Here is a 21,183-nt window from a genome sequence, read left to right on the forward strand (position 1 = left end):
TGGCCATTGTGATCCTTGCTATTTTCCTCTCTGGCTTGACACTGTTCTTGCCATCAAGGGTTGGAGCTTGTTTCCTCAAAGCAATTTGAGGATAGAATTGTCACCCTGCTAGTGTTGGAGATGGGTATAGTGCAGGTACTCATGTGTGTGTGTGTGTGTGTGTGTGTGTGTGTGTGTGTAAAAATGAAGACGATGATATATACACTGCAAGATTGTTAGACAATGTATGTAAAGTGCTTGAAACAGTGTATATAATATATAGGGTTTTTGTTTGTTTTTTGTTTTCCTATATAAAGAAAAGAGGTTTATTTAGCTCACAGTTTTGGAAGAACCTGAATGTTCAGCATTTTGCAGGCTTTTTTCCAAGGTCTTCTCCTTGGCAGTCATTCAGATTTGGTGATTGCCAGGATTGTGTGAAGATAATTTTTTAACGATTCTGTTGTTTTTAATTTTTTTTGTGTGTTTTGGTTTTACTAATTTTTTTGTGATGCCGGGAATCAAGCCCAGCACCTTAGACCAGTGCTCTACCTCTGACCTACATCCCCAATCCAGACAATAGCTTTTAACATTTTTTTATTTTATTATTTTAAAATTATTTTTGTTGGTATATTGCCCAGGCTGGTCTTGAATTCCTGGGTTTAAGTGATCTTCCCATCTCAGCCTCCCGAGTGTTGGTACTACAGGTGTATACCACCATGCCTGGGTTATGTTTTGGAGCATTTGTTTTTCCAAACTTCCGTATGTCCCTCTGCTACAGACCTCATCTTTAAAGCCCAATACTTGCAACAGCAGGCTGGTGGCCTCCATACCAGAACACAGCTCCATGTGCCTGTATACTGTGTTTTTTTTTTGAGAGAGAATTTCATTATTTATTCCTTAGTTTTCGGAGGACACAACATCTTTATTTGTATATGGTGCTGAGGATCGAACCCAGGCCGCACGCATGCCAGGCGAGCAGGCTACCGCCTGAGCCACATCTCCAGCCCCTGTATACTGTGTTTTAAGCACTTGCATAAGACTGGAGTAGTAGCTCAGTGGTAGAATGCTTGCCTAGCATGTTTAAGGCCCTGGATTTAATCCCCAATGCCACAAGAATAAAAGTGCTTACATATATTATCTAAGCTAAAGAACCTTCCAATGGGGGCTGGAGATGTGACTCAAGTGGTAGTGCGCTCGCCTAGCATGCGTGAGACACTGGGTTTGATTCTTAGCACCACGTAAAAACAAAATAAAGATATTGTGTCCACCTAAAACTAAAAAATAAATATTAAAACAAAGAACCTCCCAATGTATGTATGATTGTCTTCATTTTATAGATTAGGACTGGGGAGATAATCTGTTTAAGTGGCAAAACATGGCCTCAAATCTGGTACACCTGGCTTCAGAGGCTGATGCTGCACGTCCTGTTAGGTTTCCTCTGAAATAGCCAGAATTTGCCCTTCCAAAGATAGGAAGGTACAAAACTCCCCCCCTTGCTTCAGATTCTGGTTGCTGTTAATAGGTAAATACAGAATCAGTGAAAACAAAACATTGGGCACTTTTCTGTGCTTTGACCACTTGAAGCATATTCCACCAGCCAGAATTTCTACTTTTTTTTCTGAACTGGAATTGGACCAAATCTCCCACTTAGGGAAAGGTGGAAAGTCGACTAAAGGGAGTGGAGAGCTTGTGAATAAGGGGGCTATAAATTGTTTTGAGTGGAAGACATATTAAGCCAAGTCAGCTTCCTCAAATGCTTATTTTAAAAGCCTTCAGCTGGGCCTGGGGCTTGGGGCTCAGTGGCAGAGTGTTTGCCTAGCACATGTGAGAAACTGAGTTTGATCCTCAGCACCACATAAGAATAAATAAAGGTATTGTATCCATCTACAACTAAAAAAAAAAAAAAGCCTTCAGCTGGTTGCTGTGGCCATGCCAATAATCCTAGCAACTCTGGAGGCTGGGGCAGGAGTATCTCAAGTTCAGTTAGCCTCATCAATTTAGTGAGGCCCTGTCTCAAAAAGGGCTGGGGTTGCTGCTCAGTGCTTAAGCACCTCTGGGGTTCAGTTCCCAGTTCAAAAAAAAAAAGAAAGAAATTTAGTTTTTAAAAAGCCTTCATAAGCAATGCCTAGGCAAAGCAAAGTAATATCTGGATAATTTAGACACTTATTTCTCAGTGATTTGGGATTGGGGCCCAGGTCATTCTGATCTCATGAGTCTTCTCCAAAGGAATCCAGAAATGAAGATCAATTAATATTAGCAGTAAAATCCTCTTTCCCTGGCAACATGCTTGCTAAGGAACCTTTTTGCCTGGTGGGGAACCCCAGAGGTGGTTGTGAAGTAGTAGCCTCCAGTCCCAGGAAGTGCAGAGCCCCAGCTGCAGCGGGGTTCTGGCTTTTAATCTGTTGCTACCATTTGGGTCTCAAAGCAGTTGTGGGGCCCAAGCTAGGTACATGTAAAAGGTAGCTGATGGGCAAGTGCAGTCTGTAAATGTCGCGCTTTTTGTACCCCTTTCCACATCATCCTTTTTCACGGTGTAGTCTTACACCTCCCATTGCCTCATCTTCATTTGTCACTTAGGTAGAATAGTCTTATCAAGTAGACAAAAGGACATCCGCGGGAGACTATAGATTATGGAATGGTTGGAACCCATTCTTTAAGACCTGGCCTGGAGTGGGAGTTAGGGGGTTGGGAGATTGTCAGAATCTTAGAGCCAGCAGGCTATAAAAGATCTTCACATAACTCTTAAGCCCTGGCTGAAACAATAAAGCTAGTGTCAGTGTTGGGGTTTTGTGTTGTTTTTCTCCCAAAGTCCCCTTTGCAGTGTATCTACATATACAGACAGCATATATGTCGAGTAGGAGAAAGGGCAGGAAGGCCAAAATACCCCTGGAATTGGGCCGGGTTGGGTCTTCCAACCCCACACTATAGTCTAATAGGGAAGCCGCGCTGTGACAATTGACCTCCAATCCCAAACAGGTAAGTTATGGGAGAGGAGGCTGGTGTAAGCCAGGATTTGTGGAAATGTTCCTTTGGGGGAAGGGCCGGGAGGTCACCGGTCGGGTGAGTAAAATCCTGCTTCCTGCCTGACAGGGGGCGGGATTCTTGGTCTCCGTGGAGACGGCTACTCCTAGCGACCTAACAGGCGTTGAGCAGAGTTGCTGGCCTGATGGACGCGGAGAGCCTCCTCCTGTCGCTGGAGCTGGCGTCGGGCAGTGGGCAGGGCCTCAGCCCCGACCGCCGGGCCTCGCTGCTCACTTCCCTCCTGCTAGTGAAGCGCGACTACCGATACGATCGGGTCCTGTTTTGGGGTCGCATCCTCGGCATCGTCGCGGATTACTACATCGCGCAGGGCCTGAGTGAGGACCAGCTCGCACCACGCAAGACACTCTACAGGTGGAGGCGGCACCGGAGCGGTTGAGACCTCTGGAGGGGATCCAGGAGGGCTCCGCCGAGGCAGGGAGAGGGCTGGCGGGTCTCGAAAGGGGCGGGGCTTATGGTCGGAGAGCAGTGGGCAGAGCCTGAGCCGGACCGAATGAGAAAAGGCCTGGGGGCGGAGCCTGGGGACGAAAACGCACGGTTGAGGGGTGGGAACTGGGATGGCTTGGAACGTGGAGATCTAGGGTGTGAGGGGGCGGGGAAGTGGCTGGCGAGGTCAGAGAGGGCGGGGCCGGGGAGCACGCCCCAGCTGTTTGGGAGGCTGAGGCAGGAGGATCGCAAGTTCAAAGCCAGCCTCAGCAAATTAGCGAGACCCTGTCTCAAAAGGCTGGGGATGTGACTCACTGGTTAATCGCCGCTGGGTTCAAGCCTCGGTACCAAAAAAAAAAAAAAGAAAGAAAGAAAAAAAGAAATTTAGGTATGCATGGATTAGTAACAGAGGCCAGGAACAAAGAAGGTCCTGGAGAAGGCAGACCTGGAGTAGAAGACAGATCCGAGTCAGCTGCTGGACCTGGCAATTCCCAAGGATTGAGTTTAGAGAAAGGTCAGACGCCCTGGGCATAGGTTGGTGCTGTTTGAAAGCATCTTCGATGGAGGCGTCGCTCTGCAGTAATAGTCGCTTTGGAAGTAGAAAATAGGCGAAATGGGGAGAGGTATGTAGAACTAGGAAAAATTCCCTGCACTCTGCCATACAGGACCATCAAGCCTTTTTAATTCACCCCAATGATGATGGGGGAACTTATGAGTTTATAAAGCAGTCCATTCAAGCTGCAGGTTGTTTGGAGACTTCATTTACCTATCCATATATCAATCCAACATTGACTGGTTACAGCCTGTGCGTCCCTTGGGGTTAGGAAGATGACCAAGACATACCTCTGTCTAAGAGTCATTCACATCCAAGGGAGGGGCACAGACTTGTCATTTAGCAGTTAAAGCTTGATGTGAGCTGGGCAGGGTTATGCATGCCTGCAATACCAGAGGCTCCTGAGGCTGAGGCAGGAGGATCACGAGTTCAAAGTCAGCCTCAGCAAAAGCGACGTGCTAAGCAACTCAGTGGGACTCTGTATCTAAATAAAATACAAAATAGGGCTGGGGATGTGGCTCAATGGCCGAGTGCCCCTGAGTTCAATCCCTGGTATCCAAAACAACAACAACAACAACAACAAATGATGTGTTAAAAACTATAACAGAAAAGTATATATAAAGGGAGACCAAGAGCCCTGGTCTTCTAGAGAACAACTAAGATCAATCAGGGAGGGGCTGGGGATGTGGCTCAAGCAGTAGCGCGCTCGGTTTGATCCTCAGCACCCCTCAGCACCACATACAAATAAAGATGTTGTGTCTGCCAAAAACTGAAAAACAAATATTAAAATTCTCCCTCCTTTCCCCCCTCTCTATCTCTCTCTTAAAAAAAAAAAAAAGATCAATCAGGGAGTAACTTGCATTGCTTCTGAAAGGTGAGCAGTTCTCCAGGCTAGTGTGGGGAAAGGAGTAACAGAGGAAAAGTTTTGCACTCTGGCTATAGAAGGCTCAGAGTGCAGCATGGGGTGTTGTAGAAGTGGATGGAGAGAGGCCAAGGGAAGCCCTTGAGGGGCTAGAAGAAGAACCTGTTTATAACTGAGTGAGCAAAATGGCCTGAAAGTAGGTTGAGCATTTAGGAGTCAATGTAGCATCAAGATGAAGAGTCTTTGAAAGGGAAAAGTAACTGAAGGAGTAGTGGTGGCAGTGGTGGATGGAAAGATTTAGGTGGAAGAGTGGGCTTAATGGGAGTGGTGGTGAAGGAGAGTTCCAGGTCCATTCCTACTTCTGGCTGAGGCAGCTAAGTTCAGGCCCTACTGGCTAGGAAAGAATTCAGACAGCAGGACCTGGGCAGACTCAGTGAATCTGGGGTGAGTTTCCGAGAGCAAGGTATAAGAAGGCAGGTTAAAATGCAGATATGAAGTCTAGAAGGAAAATTTAGACTGAAGACAAGAGATTGGGATTCATTTTATTTTATTGTATAAGTATGTGTTGAACACCTACCACATGCTAAAAATTGATTTAGGTGCAAAGAATTCATTGGTAAATGATACAAAGGCTTTGTCTTCATAGAGCTTATTCAATGCAGTGTGTGTTTTAGGGTCAAGGGGGTAGAGACAAAATAGATAAAATATATTACATGCCAGCTAAAGTGTCTCCACCCAAAAGGATGGGGTATTATTTTTTGCAGTGATGGGGACTGAACCCAGGGCTTTGTGCAGGCTAGGAAAGTGTTCTACCACTAAGCTATATCTATTTTTTTTTTTGAGACAGAGTCTTGAGAAGTTGCCCAGGCTGGTCTCAAACTTGTGATCCTCCTGCCTTGGCAGGAGCTGTGATTATAGGCATGCGCCACCACATCCAGCTTTTAGAGTACTATATTAAACAGGGTGGTCATGTCCTCTCTGATTGGGTGATATTGGAGAAGAGACCTGAAGTGACTGAGGGAGTGACCTGTGTGGATCTCTGAGGGAAGTGAATTCCAGACAAGTGTGAAGGCCCCAATGCAGGCGTGTGCTTAGTGTGTTTGTGGAGCTTCATAGCAACTAGCATGGCAAGAGAGGAATGAGGGAGGGAATATGTTGTAGGACATGAGATCAGAGAGGTGAGGAGTGGAAAGCTATCATATAGGACCTTGTGGGGCATGAAAAGATATGGTTCAATGAAAAGTCATTAGAAGATTCTGCACAGAAGTGACATGATTTGGTTTAGGTTTTAACAGTTCGGTGGCTACTAGTTTGAGAGGGGAGTCAATGTAAATTGACACAGGGAAGACAGTTAAGGCATCTACTGCAATATCCAGGCAAGAGTGATTAGTGGCTTGGACCAGTGGAGGTGATTGAATTCTGTATATTTCCTGGGTATAGCTGGGCCTCAGGAAGACAAAGAAAAAAATAGGTGAGAATTGATCTCTGGAATTACTTGAGAAACTGGAGGAAGAAGAGAAGGTCTTGAGCCTAGGTTAGGCCTCCCTGAGATGGGAGGAGGGATGACCATGCTGTTGGCTCAGGAGTCAAGCTGAGCAAAAATTAGGGCTCACCAAAGCAGGGGTGCCATGATTGAGTAAAGTTCAGCTTCCAGAAACTCATTTGGAAGTTCAGTCCAGACGTACAGGAAGAGTCTCATAATTTCAGTATACAAATCCCACCCCTGTTGCAGTTGTTTGACTTAAAAAAATTTCGACTTTACAATGGTGCAAAAGCAGTATTCATTCAGTGGAATTTGTACTTTGAGTATTAATCTTTTTCTTGAATAGCAGTATGCAGTCTGACCCTCTCTTGGGATGCTGATCAGAACAGTAAGCTGTAGCTCCCAGCAGATGTTGTTGCTGAGCCATGTTTGCTAGGTCAAATACATTTTTTTTTTAACTTGGCAATATTTTCAATTTACTCTGAGTTTATCAGGATATGACCTTATTGGAAGTTGCAGGGCATCATAAAATTCTTGTGACCTTAAAAAAAATAAAATAAAATGTCTGGGCATGGTAGTACATGCCTGTAATCCCAGCAGCTTGGGAGGCTGAGGCTGAGGATTGAAAGTTCAAAGCTGGCTTCAGAAATTTAGTGAGCTTCTATCTCTAAATAAAACATATAAAAGGGCTGAGGACGTGGCTCTGTGGTTAAATCCCTAGTACCCCCCCAAATTAATTAATTAATTAAAATAAAATGGAGCTATACTTGGTGGCACATGTCTGTAATCCTAGCAATTTGGGAGGCTGAGGCAGGAGGATATCAAGTTCAAGGCCAACCTTAGCAACTTAGTGAGACCCTGTCTCAAAATAAACAATAAAAATGTCTGTGGGCCAGGTGCTGTGGTGCGTGTCTATAATCCCAGTGGCTGGGGAGGCTGAGGCAGGAGGATTGTGAGTTCAAAGTGAGCCTCAGCAATGGTGAGGCACTAAGCAACTCAGTGAGACCCTGTCTCTAAATAAAATACAAAATAGGCCTGGGAGTTTCCAAAAAAAAAAAAATTGTCTGAGGATGCAACAGTGTCCCTGGGTTCAATCCACCAGTACCATAAATAAATATGTAAATAAATAAACAAAATTTGTTTCACGCATGAGGGTAGACTGCATGTGCAACAGGCATTGAGGGTTTCTAAGAGTCTGAAGGGAAGAAAGGTGGAAGTTCTAACAGCTCTTTGGGGGCCTGGCCAACTAGGGCTAAAGGAGGTGCAGGAAGACTGGGTAAAGGGCCGTTGGAATCCAGGGATGATGATGGATATCATTGGCAGCCTGAACTGCACCGATTGGAGCCTCTTGCCCCCCGCCACAGAGGAGACGATGGCACAGACAGCCATGGTGAAGGGCCGCTTCATGGGGGACCCATCACATGAGTATGAACACACCGAAATCCAGAAAGTGAATGAGGGTGAGAAGATCTTTGAAGAAGAAGTAGTGGTAAGTGCAGGTGGGAGGGTGGCCTGAGCCATCCAGACACCAGCCCAGGAGCATGTGCTTAGCATGCCTGAGGCCCTGGGTTCCATCCCCAACACCCAAATGAAACACACACACACACACACACACACACACACACACACACACATCAGCTCAATAGAAAGGGCAATGATGGCTATTACCATGACCTTCACTGCTGCCCAGTTGGTACTAAGTGCATGGGTGTGCCCGATACTTTGCTGCTGTGCTTCAAACATCTTCTTTAATCCCTGTGATTCTGTGCAGATGAGACATTACTTTCCAGATGGTAGAGAGGAAGACACTGAAGCTTAGAGAGGTTAAGAGACTTGCCCAGGGGCACACAGAGTGAGGGGAGAGGACAGGCAGCTCTTGTGGAGCCTGGTTCTGGTGGGGCTGGGAAGCAGGGTCTTTGCTGTGTTCTGATGTCAAGGAAGGTGCCCAGGCTTGTGTGTATGTGTGTGTTTTTGTCACATACACAGACTGCATTCTCAACCCTCTTACATTTTTATGTCAATTTTTATTATACTACAAAATACATCACATAGTCCAAGGTTCAAAAGTATATGGAGATGCTGGGTGTGGTAGTGCAGACCTGTAATCCCAGTGTCTCTCTGGAGGCTGAGGCAGGAAGATCACAAGTTCAAAGCCAGCCTCAGCAACTTAGTAAGGCTCTTAGCAACTTAACAAGACCCTGTCTCAAAATAAAATTTAAAAATAGGGCTGGGAATATGGCTCAGTGGTTAAGTGCTCCTGGGTTCAATCCTTGGGCTCAATCCCTGCCCCCCCCCAAAAAAAAAAGTATATAAAGATACATAAAAGTTTCCTGTCTTTCCTGTCTACAAGTTAAGCAGATCTCCCCTCTGGGGGACATTAACGAAGTTGTTTTGCATGTGTGTGGGTGTGTGTCCATCCACATCTTTCTATGAGAGTGCAGTCCCGATCAGAAGCCTCATCATGTTCTAGGAGTTAGGAGTGTCCTAGCATCAGAAACCTGAATTTTTTGCAGGGTCCCCAGGGGATCTGAATTTACACTGAAGTGTGAGGTGCTGTTTCCAGAGACAGTTCATGCAAATATAAACCTCAGCAAGTACCCTACCTCAGCAAATTCTCTTTTGCCTTTAATACATGACACAAAACAAATGACTGCCAGTTATCTGCACAGTCCTGAACCTTGCCGTTTTCACTTAACAATGTCTTCTGAAGACCTTTCTGTGCAGTGTCTGAAAGGGCCACCTCATTCTTTGTGCCAGTGTGGGATGTGCCAGCATTTAGTCCGGTTCATGGAAATGTCAGCTTCCAGGTGTGAGCTTTGGCAAGCAATGCCACAAGGAGTGATTTTGTACTTAACGTCATTTCCAGTGTGCGTGCTTCATCTGAAGGATCGATTCCTAGAAATAGAATTGCTGGGTCAATATGAAAAGAGCCAAAATTTTGAAGCTAGACAAAGCCAGAATTCAAAACCCAGTTCCCACACTTGAACCCAGAGGGTGGCAAAACTCTGTGGTTGGGCTGCCAAGCCCCAGGGCCAGCTGCACCTCACACCTGATAGACAGTTTCCTGGGCCTCTGTTTCATTTTCTGTCAAACTGGGATGGTAGTATCTGCTTTGCCATTTGTGCAGATTGACTGAGGTGACATATTCAAAGTCCCTGGCAATGCACTTACTGAATGTTAGTTTTCTCCTTTGCCAACCATGCAAAATGGCGGCCCATGGGAAATAGGTGGCTCCTTGATTCTGTGGGACCTCTGTTGACACATTTTCCCTGCCAAGTGGTGCTTTTGCCCAGATATCTCTATGCAGTCCTTTTGTGGTGCCCTTCATGTTGATTGTAACCAAATTGCATCTGTGCAAGAAGATTATAAAATGGGGGAAATGCTTAAGAAATAATGGGCAGGATATAAAACTATGTAAAGTGTGACTCTCATTTTATGTTCAATATATGCATAGAAAAAAGCGGAGAAGGAAGTATACCAATATGTTAGTTATTATCTTTGGGAGGTGGGATTCGAGTGTTTTTAATCCTCTTAGGTATGTCTTTTTATCTTATCCAAATATTCTACAGGGAGATGATTGCTTTCATATTCTAAGAAGGCAAAATAAGCATGACTTAAACATGATGATTGAATGGTATGTGCATCCGGAGATGGCTCTGTGATCTTAAAGGTCTTTTTGGAAAGAGAGGGAACATAACAAACCATTCATGGTGACTGTCCCCTGCCATGGGGAAGAGAGAAGGCAACTTGGGGGGTCAGAGAGAAGAACTGAATTTTTTGTAGTTTTGAATACTGTGTCACCTATAATGATCACCAATTCAAAAAGGAAAAAAAGGTCACCTTACTCAAGCATACATGCAATGTCATTGCAAATGTCCAAGGCAAGTCCATTTCCATGAGTCCTTCCTCTAAGCAACATGGGGTACGCTGGCAAGGAAATTGTCATACCTACTTGGCTAATGGCTCTCAGCAGGAGGAAAAGAAAGAAAAAGGAAGAAGGAGATCTGTGCTGTACTCTGAGGTGAAAGAATGTATACACATAAAGTGTGTGTGTGTGTGTGTGTGTGTGTGTGTGTGTGTGTGTGTGTTGGTACTGGAGATGGGACTCAGGGCCTCACACTTGCTAGGCAAGTGCCCTACCAGTGAGCAACTGAGCAACTGGTATTTTTGTATCAGTTTTTATTTTGGTAGATAATACATCACAGGGTCCCAGATTCAGATGTAGAAAATGGAATATAGTAAGTTTTCCTCTCATCCCTGTTTGCCAGATATGTAGATCCTCTTCCTGGGGGACATAAATTTAACTGTCGTGCATGTGCAGGGAGGGAAGGTGAGGGCTTTCCCACCATGATCTTCTGTGGCCTTAGCTAGCACCTGTACTGGGTGACTCAGGTAAAAGGGCCATACAGAGGGTCCTTGCACTAGGTGTGAGTGGACACAGCACTCTGGCTGGATGGCTCCTTTCTGCTCTTCTCAGGTCCAGGTCAAGGAAGAGACCCGCTTGGTGTCCATCATTGACCAGATTGACCAGGCTGTGGCCATCATCCCCCGAGGTGCCCTCTTCAAGACCCCTTTTGGACCCTCTAATGTTAACCGAACTTTTGAAGGTGAGTTCTTTGGAGCCCCTCTCAGGACACGAGGGCCTCTTTTCCCAAAAGTCAGATATATGTCTGGGACACCAGAGTGGACCTGCCCTCCTTGGAGAAGTAAGCTGGGCCACATCACCTAGGAGCATGTACCCCATGAGCTGGTGTTGGTGGTTGGGATGGGCTACCCTGTCTCTGGACCTGAGTCTCTTGTGCCCGGGGGGTGGGAGTAACCATGGTTGCTGAACATGGTCTGAGCTACCTGCTTTTCCCCACCTGCCTCGTCCTTGGACTTTTCCTCATTGCAGGATCTGAACCAAACTTTTCCCTTTTCTCCCTTCACTTCTCTGTCAGTGGTTGACTTAGTATTTTTTTTTTTTTTAAAGAGAGAGGAGAGGGGGTGGAGAGAGAGAGAGAGAGAGAGAGAGAGAGAGAGAGAGAGAGAATTTATTTATTTATTTTAGTTTTTTTCGGCGGACACAACATCTCTGTTTGTACGTGGTGCTGAGGATCGAACCCGGGCCGCACGCATGCCAGGCGAGCGCGCTACCGCTTGAGCCACATCCCCAGCCCTTGACTTAGTCTTTAACAAAGCCCTCCATATGGTCCCAATGCAAAAAGGAGCTCTAGAGCTTTGGGTGACCATCCTCCCTGGCTGCCTCCTCTTCCTAGGACTGTCCTTGTCTGAAGCCAAGAAGCTCAGCTCTTACTTCCACTTCAGGGAGGCTATCGACTTGAAGAATAAGACCTTGCTTGAGAAGGCTGACCTGGACCCCTCCCTGGACTTCATGGACTCTTTGGAGCATGACATCCCCAAAGGTAGTAGTCTATTATCTTGAGGATCTGTCCTCAGGCTAAAGCAGTGGGCTGTGCCATATGCCCCTCTTCTCTGAGACTGGAAGCTAGGACCTGGGTAGGAATTGGTGGCTTACTATGGGCCCTTGAGACTGGGGCTTCCCCAGGGTCAAGTTGTAGTCAACACTTGGTTAATATTTTCCAGTGTCCAAAACTGGGATTTTTTTTTCCTGAGATACTTCCACAAATGTGAAGTAGCTCAGAGTCTCTTGATTTTCAGAGAAACCTTTTTTTTTTAAAATGAAAAATAACCACCCTATTTTAATTTTCTTTAAATTAATAGGTTAAATTGTATGAATTTATCATGTACAATGTGATATTAAAAATATATATATATATATACACACACACACACACAGGGCTGGGGATATAGCTCAGTGGTAGAGCACATGCTTAGCATGTGCAAGGCCCTGGGTTTGATCCCCAGCAACACACCCACAGTCAAAAGAAAATTCTATATACACTGTGGAATAATCCAATCCAGTTAATTAAAAATGCATTACCTCGCCTAGTTCTCATTTTTGCAATGAGAACATTTATCCACTCTTCATTTTTCAAGAATACATTATAGTCATAATGAACTATTAATCATGCAGTCCTTGTAAAGATTACCAATTCAAAAAAGAAAGAAAGAAGCCACTACTACTTGGGACACTGAGGCAGGATGATGCATGCATGCATAAATAAATAAATAAAATACATAAAAATAAAGGAAGAGGAAAAGGGACGCATGTGCTGCTCAATAGATCTCTTACACTTATTTCTCCCAAGTATAATTCTATATCCTTTGATAACATCACTGTGGGCCCCTTTCCCCCAACCACCCCAATGACTAGTAACCACTGTTGGTCTAATCTGTTCTGTGAGATCAACCTTTTAGGTTTCGTGTATGAGTGAGATTATGTGATACTTGTATTTCTGTGCCTGTTTTTTTTTTTTTAGAGTGGGGGGGGGAGAGAGAGAGAGAGAGAGAATTTTTAATATTTATTTTTTAGTTCTCGGCGGACACAACATCTTTGTTGGTATGTGGTGCTGAGGATCGAACTCGGGCCGCACGCATGCCAGTTGAGCGCGCTACCGCTTGAGCCACATCCCCAGCCCTGTGCCTGGTTTTTTCACTTAACAAAATGATCGGTAGTCCCATCCGTGTTGTTGATAAAATTTCATTCTTTTTTTTAATGGCTGAATAGTATTCCCAGGTGTATATATTTCCAATTTCTTTATCCATTTATCTGTTAATGGACACTTAGATGGTTTCTATTTCTTAGCTGTTGTGAATGGTGCTGCAATGAATGTGGGAGTTTAATGTCTCTTTGACAGACTATTTTATTTCCTTTGGAAATATACTCAGGAGTGGGATTGTTGGATTCATAGCAATCTTGAATGGAGGTAAGTTAGGAATCTTCCTGAAAACATCTCTGAAAACATCCTGAAAATACTAGTAACACATCAATTTTCAGTCTGGGAGTTCTGGACAATGCTTGGGACATAACTGTGGCTCAATGAGTGGGTGTTGGTTGATAAGTGAACCACCCATTAAAGACATGAGTTGTATGTGTGTGTGTGTGTGTGTGTGTGTGTGTTACTGGGCATTGAACCACTGAAATATGTCCCCAGCCCTTTTAAGACAGGGTATAGTTAAGTTGCCTGGGGCTGGCCTCAAACTTGTGATCCTCCTGCCTTAGCCTCCCATTTAGCAAGGATTACAGCCATGCACCACCATGCCTAGCTTGTACACTGACTTTCTGCTATGTATTTGGTTCACTTAAAAAAAAATTTTTTTTTGTACCAGGGATTTAATCCAGAGGTGCTTTACCACTGAGCCACATCCCCAGCACCCCCCCTTTTTTAAAATCTCACTTGTCTCCTATCTTAGCTGGTGACCTAATACTGGGTTCACAAAATCTGACTATTACAATAACTCAAGAAAATGACAAAGAAAGCACGCAACCACACAGAAATAGCTTTTCAATAATCTGGAGATGGCTCTGTGACCTTATTCGGTCCTTGGAAAGAGAGAGAGCCACCGGAATTCTTTATTCTTATATAGGGAACACACAGGAGAGGTTCCATGAAACATTCTATCCCCAAAAGGGCAAAGGGGTAGGATTACAAAGGAACAGGTGAGTGTAGCTCAACCCCTGCTGGTGACACCTATACCTGGAGCCACGCCTCATTATCCGAGCGGGGTAATGCCTAAGTTACTGCTACCTGGCACTGCCTTGCCAGACTGAAGGCAATAATTGGTCAGAACCTGGTGCTTCAGGACTTAAGCGCATTTGCATCCAGGGCAGCTCCCGACACTCACTAAATTGCTTAGGGCCTCACTAAATTTCCAAGGCTGGATCTGAACTTGGGATCCTCCTGCCTCAGCCTCCCGAGGACCTGGGATTACAGATGTATGCCACCATGCCCAGCTCCCTGTATGTGGTACTTTTGAATCATAAAATATAGAGCTTCAGAGGCCAGTGGTTTCTGGCAGGGCCACAGACACCCAGTTTCCTTCCTTCAAGCATTACCAGCAGAGAAAAATGCGTCTATTGATGCTGTCACCTGAGACGGGTGTGAGGTTGTAGGCCTTCGGGGATCAGACGCATAGTGACTTAGTACTGTGCTTTTTTTCTTTCTGTGGTTGGCATTTCTGAGAACTAGAGGGATCTGATGATGATGATGGTGGTGATCATGACATTCACAATAACTAATTCATAAAAGCAATGACACTGCTTGTTGGGACCAGGTGCGGTGCTCAGCCATTCCCATGCCTTATCTAATCTTAATCTTTGCAGCCGGCCTATGAGCTGTTATTATCCCCATTTTACAGAGGAAGAAATAGTAGTTCTGAGAGTTAACCCCAAGGACACACTATTTGAGCAGTAGACTCCAAGGCTCTGGCATTAACTGTGGTGTCAAATAGTGACAGGTGACAGTGGGTATGAAGGGACAATAGTTACTTCCAGCACTAGGAAAAACACTTCTGAGGAGCAACAAGCAGCCAACAAGGCTGAACCTAAGGGAGGGGTGGGGTGGCAAGAGCTCTGGGGGCAGAACTGGGGCTGCAATCCTGAATTGCCACTGACCAGCTGTGTGCCTTAGGGCAAGTTCCTCCAGTTCCTTGTGCCTTGGTTTCCTCATTTCTAAATGCAGAAATAGATATTTTCTATCTCATTGGGCTGTTATGAGAATTAAATGAGGTAACTCCTATACAAAATTCTTATAATAGGACCTAGCACACAGGAAACACTCAAATAAAAATGAGTATTAATGATAATGATTTTCAGTGGCAAAAAATCAGTAGAGATGAATTGGGGCAGGCCTAGCAAGACCCAGAAGGCCAGGGCAGAAGCTGCTGATGGTTTGGAAGCAGGTCTTCGATGATAATGCAGCACAGGTGGAAAGAGAAGGGACAAGGCAAGCCAGGCCTCAGGAGGCTGTCTCAGGGCCACTGTAGCACCCAGGGGCCAGGGAGTGGTCCTGAGTGGGTAGCTGCCACCAAGGAGTGGCCACTCTGGCTGCTGCCACATGGGGGTGTCCAAATTAAGCACCCTTGAGGCCTTCCAGTCCCACAGTGAAGGGTAGGAGGGGCTCCCAGTCCAGTGGGGGAGATGAGGAAGGGCTATAGGAGTTGGAGGATCAGACACAGTTCTTAGACTTATCTCCTCCAACTCTGCCCCCAGCTTTGCTCAAAGCTGGAGAGTGCTGCACACCCACTCTTGACAAAGGGACCAGAGATTCTGGTGGTGGGATTCAGCACCAGGGGCAGAGGATGGACCCATAGAAATCTTTCTAATTTCATTAGTCTGGGGTGGCAACCGCACCCTTGGCTCAGGGAAGCCATCTGTAGCCTCTTTCCTTGCAGCTAGATGTGTGGGGTGGGAGGATGGGGCTTTCCCTTTGTCCAGTGGGAGGGGCAAGGAGGTCACCAGGGCTTCTACAGCTAAGATCAAAGCCATTCAGACTGGGCGGTGGGGGCAGCAAAGTCTTCCAAGGAAACACCATCAGCTCAGTCTGCACTGTCTTTCCTTGCAGCAGTGGAAGTAAGATGTAGAGTTTTGGGAGTTGTGCTAAAGGCTGCTGGGGCCACTCTGGTGTGTCCAATTGGCGAGTGAGTCTATCAGGCCTCTGGGAGGCATAGGGCCTAGGCATATTTCAGAGACTCTCAGTATTCTGCCCTGATTGTGGGTCCCAGTGCTACAGGTTCCCTGATGATTCCACTTCCCAGGCCATCCAGCATGTTCCTTTGTCCTCAGTGTTGGCCTCGGGAGCTGAGAGGTCCTGGCTTCTGTGCAGGTGTGTGTGTGTGTGGGGTACTCTTGGCTCTACCTTTGGAAACCTCCCACAGCCCTTGGCCTCTAGGTTACTAACCCTTCCTCCCAGAGTTACGACCAGAAAACCTACAGGAAGTCAGACCCAGCTTTTTCTCATGAGGGTTTAGTGGGGGGCATGTGTGTATGTGGGGGTGTGGATGGTCAGGAGAGAGCAGATAGCTCCATTGGGGAGGACTCCATTCCTTAGCAGTCAGCGAAAGAGAATGAGCTGCTGGGGGACTCCTCTGCCAGACAGACAGCATCTGAGAGGGCTGGGCTGCTAGGTGGGGCCAAAACCCTAAGAAAGTATTCCCTGGACACCAGACTTGCCTAGAGGGTGGGATTTGGCAGCTATTCTATGCCCAGGCAAGATAATTGTGTGTTTTTTTAAAACTATTGTAGATGGGCAGCTTACCTTTGTTTATTTTTATGTGGCGTTGAGGATTGAACCCAGTGCCTCACACACGCTGGGCAAGTGCTGTACCACTGAGCTACAGCCCCAGCCCAAATCATTGTGTGTATGTTTTTTGGATCTGAGGCAATGTTCAGGGGAAACGTGTCACCTCTGAGCAGGTGTGGTTTAGGTTGGTTAGGTCCCTGGATTCCAACTCTCTGAGCCAATGGAGATAGGCCAGGAGTTCAACAGCTTGTCCCTGGGCCAGCCTTGGCTAAAAAGAGGAGAGAGGGGGATGTTACCTGGGGCTAATGTGCTATTATGAACTGTCATGCCATTCCCTGGGATCTGGGTGGCTTTAGGGGCTACTGCCTACTTCTGGGGTGGCAGCGCCCATCCTCCTGATAGATTCAGGGCAGTGCCTGAGTTCTCTGACTCTGGGCTGTAGCTGAGTAACAGGTGGAACAGTAGGTGACATAGGTGGAGTACTGGGTCTAGACAGTGTTCTGCTACTCAATGCTCCTGAACCTTTCCAACAGTCACAGAGCAGCTGCTTCATGCCAGGCCCTTTTGGTTTCCTCAGGATGAGATAGCTCCCTTACATAACAGAGATTTGGGGAGATCAAATGAAAGTCTGGGAAGGGAAAACCTAGGCTAGAAGGTGTCTTACAAATGGGATCACTGGTGTCTTGGGGACAGAGAGGAGAGTGAGTGGAGCAGAGCAGGAGGGCTGGAGGGTGGAGCTCCTGTCCTTGCTCCACTCTGGACTGGAGCAGATGGCAGGAAGGGCCAGGCAGGTGTAGGCCGGGGCTCCATCACCAGCCAGCTCTCAGCAGCATATGCTCAGCTTGAGCAGCAGAGGGCAGCAAGGGTCCTGCTGCCTGGAGAGCGGCTTTGAAAGCTACCGTGTTGGTTGGGGAGTGTACAAGTGAGACAGTGGTATTGGAGAGGGATGGGGAACATGGTGCCAGGATCAGTCTTCTGGAGGTGTGTGTAGCGGCTCTTCATATCCAAGTCCCTTGGAAGTCCTACTGGACCATACTTGACCTTCTGGACTAGGGTCCCCGGCTCTGCTGCCCATCAATTAGACAGGAGGTTGACATCAGGGGAGTTATTCTCTTCCTCTTCTGTCCCCAGGCCTGTAGGGGGTTTGTCTATCTTGTGGCACTAGTGGGGGCAGTCATGGCTCCCTCCACTGGGAACCCATGGTCATTTTTTTTGGTGTGTGACAAGATCAGGAGGGAGGGGCTAGTCTGGGGAGAGGGTCTCAAGCTATCTGCTGCCCCTGGACAACCCTGATCCACAGCCTGGCCCATTTTCTCCCTCAATCTTAATTTTAGAGCGCTACTGCCTTTCTTCCTAATTGGTAGGAGAATGTAATTTTAAGTACACCCTGGCCTGAGTCTCCACTCCAGCAAAGTTGAGAGCGAGCCTGGGACACCCAGGAGGACCATCTGCCCCTTATAGGAGGCCCTTCCTTGATCTATCAGTTCATGTCACCCATATCCTCAAAGCGTGGAGAAACGTGGCTGCCCACAGGCAGGAGGGAAGAGACCAGACTATAAACCAAAATACCAGGCTGCTTCCCTGAGTCCTAAAGGGGGTGACAGCAACTGGCTGGGCCTAGCCTTTTCAGTCTGTGAAATAAGAAAGTGGGTTAAGGTGATAGCAAGTGCCTGGCTCCTCAGGTAGATGCTACGTGACTTCTGGCATGTTGAGAGTCTGTGCGTTTCCTGGGTGACCAGCTGAGCCAGCGATGACGACAAGACAGGAGTGTGACAGGAATGTGAGGGAGGAAGGAGGCATGCTGTAAGCTGGCCAGCCCCTCACATGCCACTAACTCTGCCAGCACCCTTCGGCCTGCTTGGCACTGCCCTCCTGCCCTGCTGGGGGTGCTGTTTCTCTAGCTTCTCCTTGCTCTCTGTGTGGGAGACTTTGCTGATGGGCCTGAGCCACTGTGACTCCCTTCCCTTATCTAGTGCAGGCAAGGTTACCGAGGCCTAGGTTGGGGATGGGCTCTAGGATTTCATTTTCTTAGGGCAGCAGGTGGTCCAGGGAGGCTGCAAGCCACTCTCCCTGTAAGGGCAAGGAGGAATAAGTGGTCTTGTCTTTTTTAAAGGGGCCATGGGTTCCAATGTCAGGAAGGACCGTGCCTTGATAAGAAGCTGGCCATACACTAGAGCAGATTATGCTTAGTGAAGCTAGCCAGTCCCTAAAAAACAAATACCAAATGTCTTCTTTGATATAATGAGAGCAACTAAGAACAGAACAGGGAGGAAGAGCAGGAAGAAAAGATTAACATTAAACAGAGTCATGAGGTGGGAGGGAAAGGGAGAAAAAAAGGGAAATCACATGGAAATGGAGGGAGCCCCTCATTGTTATACAAAATTACATATAAGAGGTTATGGGGGGAATGGGATAACAAACATGGAGGGAAATGAATTACAGTAGATGGGGGAGAGAGAGAAGATGGGAGGGGAGGGGAAGGGGGATAGTAGAGGTTAGGAAAGGTAGCAGAATACAACAGACACTAATATGACAGTATGTAAAAATGTGATGTGCAACCGATGTGATTCTGCAATCTGTGTTTGGGGTAAAAATGGGAGTTCAAAACCCATTTGATTCTAATGTATGAAATATGATATGTCAAGAGCTTTGTAATGAAAAAAGAAAAAAAAAAAAGAAGCTGGCAGTAGATGATGCTCTGCCTGGCAGGAGTGACAAAGTCCAGGGAATAGCACCTTCTCGGGCTGTGATTTTTGCCAAAGGCCAAACACAACGCCCTGGGAACATACTGTTCTGACATCCCCACCTGCATCTCCCCATGCAGCGTTTCCTGGAGATGCGTGACCAGGAAAGCAACAGGCCAGGGCCTCTAGATCCGAGGAGGGGTGGCCTGGATGAGCAGAGCCTCAGGTGCCCAAAGAGAGGTTGTAGAGCCGGGAGAAATGCCCTCTTCTCAGGGCAGTGCTCGAGCCAGAGCCCTGGCAACACAGGGACATTCACTTCCTTCTTGATGAGATCTGACAGGCACCGAGGGTGGGAGAGCCAGCCAGCGCACACTGGGGCATCCACGTCATCATGCCATGCATGGGTGGTAGCACTTGCAGCCACTACATAGTGCTTGAGCCCAGAGGGCCAGGAGCAGACCTCTGTTCTCAGAGGCCTATTATTTGACCTGGGCAGGCAGTTACCCCTAGTGCAGAGCTGAACTGCCATCGGCGTCCAGTGTTCCCGGCAATCAGGTCTCTTGGAGGCAGGGTGGCCCCCAGTGGGTGGAGACTGAGTTGTGAGGCTGTTGGGTGTGGAGTGACCAGGGTGGGCCATGGTTGGAGGTGGGCTGTGGGAAGCTAGGGCGGTGGGAGCCAAGCAGGCGGGCTGAGCTGGCAGCTGATGAAGGCTTCAGAGCTCAGTGCGCGGCTGGCTGGTCCAACACCAGAACCTTCAAAGCATTTGCCTTTCTGGCAGGCCCCGGAACAGGGCTGCGGCGGGTTCGGGAGAGGCCTCAGTGCGCAGGGGAATAGAAGCCCCAGATCTGCATCCAGAGGCGATTTTCCCAGGCTCCTTCCTCCCACACAGCGGCTCCCTCCCTCAGATCTGGAGCTGGATCAGGCACTTCTAGCCAAGTCCTCATGGCTGCACAACTCAGCCCTGGGCTAGGCTGCTCCTGTCTGGAGAAGCAAAAACCAGGGCAGAACCCAGGATAAACAGGGGCTCCTTGGCGGCAGCCACCTCTCCCTTCCACTAAGGACTGCTCCCAGTCTACCAGCTGTCAGAAAGGGCACTGAGCTGAGCTGTCAGAAGTGGTCAAACTTCTACTTGAGCCCCTGGTCTGGTTTAGTCCCTCTCAAGAGCAGAGGCTTCTGGGACTGAGGAAGAGACGAAATCTAAGCAGGGGCAAAACCACACCAGAGCCAAAGTCACTGGTGATTACCCCTAACATAGAGGGAAAGGAGGCTGGAGGGTATCTCCCTGCCACTCCCATCTCCTCTATGCCCGTGGATCAACCTGTAGCTAGACTTGCCAATAGGAACAGAACCCACTGGTTGGAGTTTCACTCTGCACTTCCTTAGCCCTCCCTCTAGAAGTGGTTTTTATGAGCCGCGAAATGGCTGAAACGGAGGAGCACACTTGTCGTCCCCTCCACAGAGCCAGGCCTCACCTCTGCCATCTGCCAGCAGGGTCATGGAGCATCCAGATGGAGAGAGGCAACGCTTTGGTTGTTCTGCGCAGCCTGCTCTGGCCAGGCCTCACCTTCTACCATGCTCCCCGCACCAAGAACTACGGCTACATCTATGTGGGCACGGGTGAGAAGAACCTAGACTTGCCCTTCATGCTGTAGGATGGAAGAAACCTGGGTATTCAGCTCAGTCTAAAGAATGAGCTTGGCTTATTTGTTTTGTCTTGCCTTTCCTTATTTCTGCCTCCTTTTGGTGTCCAATCTCTAAGGAGAGGCCCACTGAGCCATGAAACCTACCTAAAGCAAATGGCAATGAACTCGAATGTGTTAAAGGAGACATTAGATAATGATGGGTGGCATGGCCGTGGGAGGTGACAACCAGCAATCCTCTGAGGAAGGCAGCTCCTTAGACTCAGGTGAGAGCTACATGTAGGCCATGCAGCTTAACTCACGTCCTCCAGAATAAGGCGCTCAGAGCTGTCAATAAAAAGTATGGAACCTGCTTAGTGCATGAACTCCATC

The 21,183-nt window shown here is 47.4% G+C and overlaps 1 protein-coding gene across 1 annotated transcript; it reads left to right on the forward strand.

Moving 5' to 3' along the window:
• Window positions 1-3,119: 3,119 nt before the first annotated feature.
• RSPH9 (radial spoke head component 9) lies at window positions 3,120-21,144 on the forward strand. The gene is made up of 5 exons (XM_081296604.1): window positions 3,120-3,372; window positions 7,666-7,831; window positions 10,820-10,949; window positions 11,601-11,747; window positions 20,663-21,144. The coding sequence occupies exons 1-5, from the start codon at window positions 3,146-3,148 to the stop codon at window positions 20,821-20,823; spliced, it is 831 nt and encodes a 276-aa protein (XP_081152730.1). The 5' UTR covers window positions 3,120-3,145; the 3' UTR covers window positions 20,824-21,144.
• The last annotated feature ends 39 nt before the right edge of the window (window positions 21,145-21,183 follow it).

Source organism: Spermophilus citellus (genome assembly GCF_964194105.1).
Source record: "Spermophilus citellus genome assembly, chromosome: 5".
Taxonomy (NCBI): Eukaryota; Metazoa; Chordata; class Mammalia; order Rodentia; family Sciuridae; genus Spermophilus; species Spermophilus citellus.

Bases quoted from the DNA above. Each gene is read 5' to 3' on its own strand.
- RSPH9 (XM_081296604.1), top strand. From the start codon at position 3,146: ATGGACGCGGAGAGCCTCCTCCTGTCGCTGGAGCTGGCGTCGGGCAGT. The intron at 7,832-10,819 runs GTAAGTGCAGGT...TGCTCTTCTCAG, and splicing joins TCTTTGAAGAAGAAGTAGTG to GTCCAGGTCAAGGAAGAGAC. The intron at 11,748-20,662 runs GTAGTAGTCTAT...ATCTGCCAGCAG, and splicing joins GGAGCATGACATCCCCAAAG to GGTCATGGAGCATCCAGATG.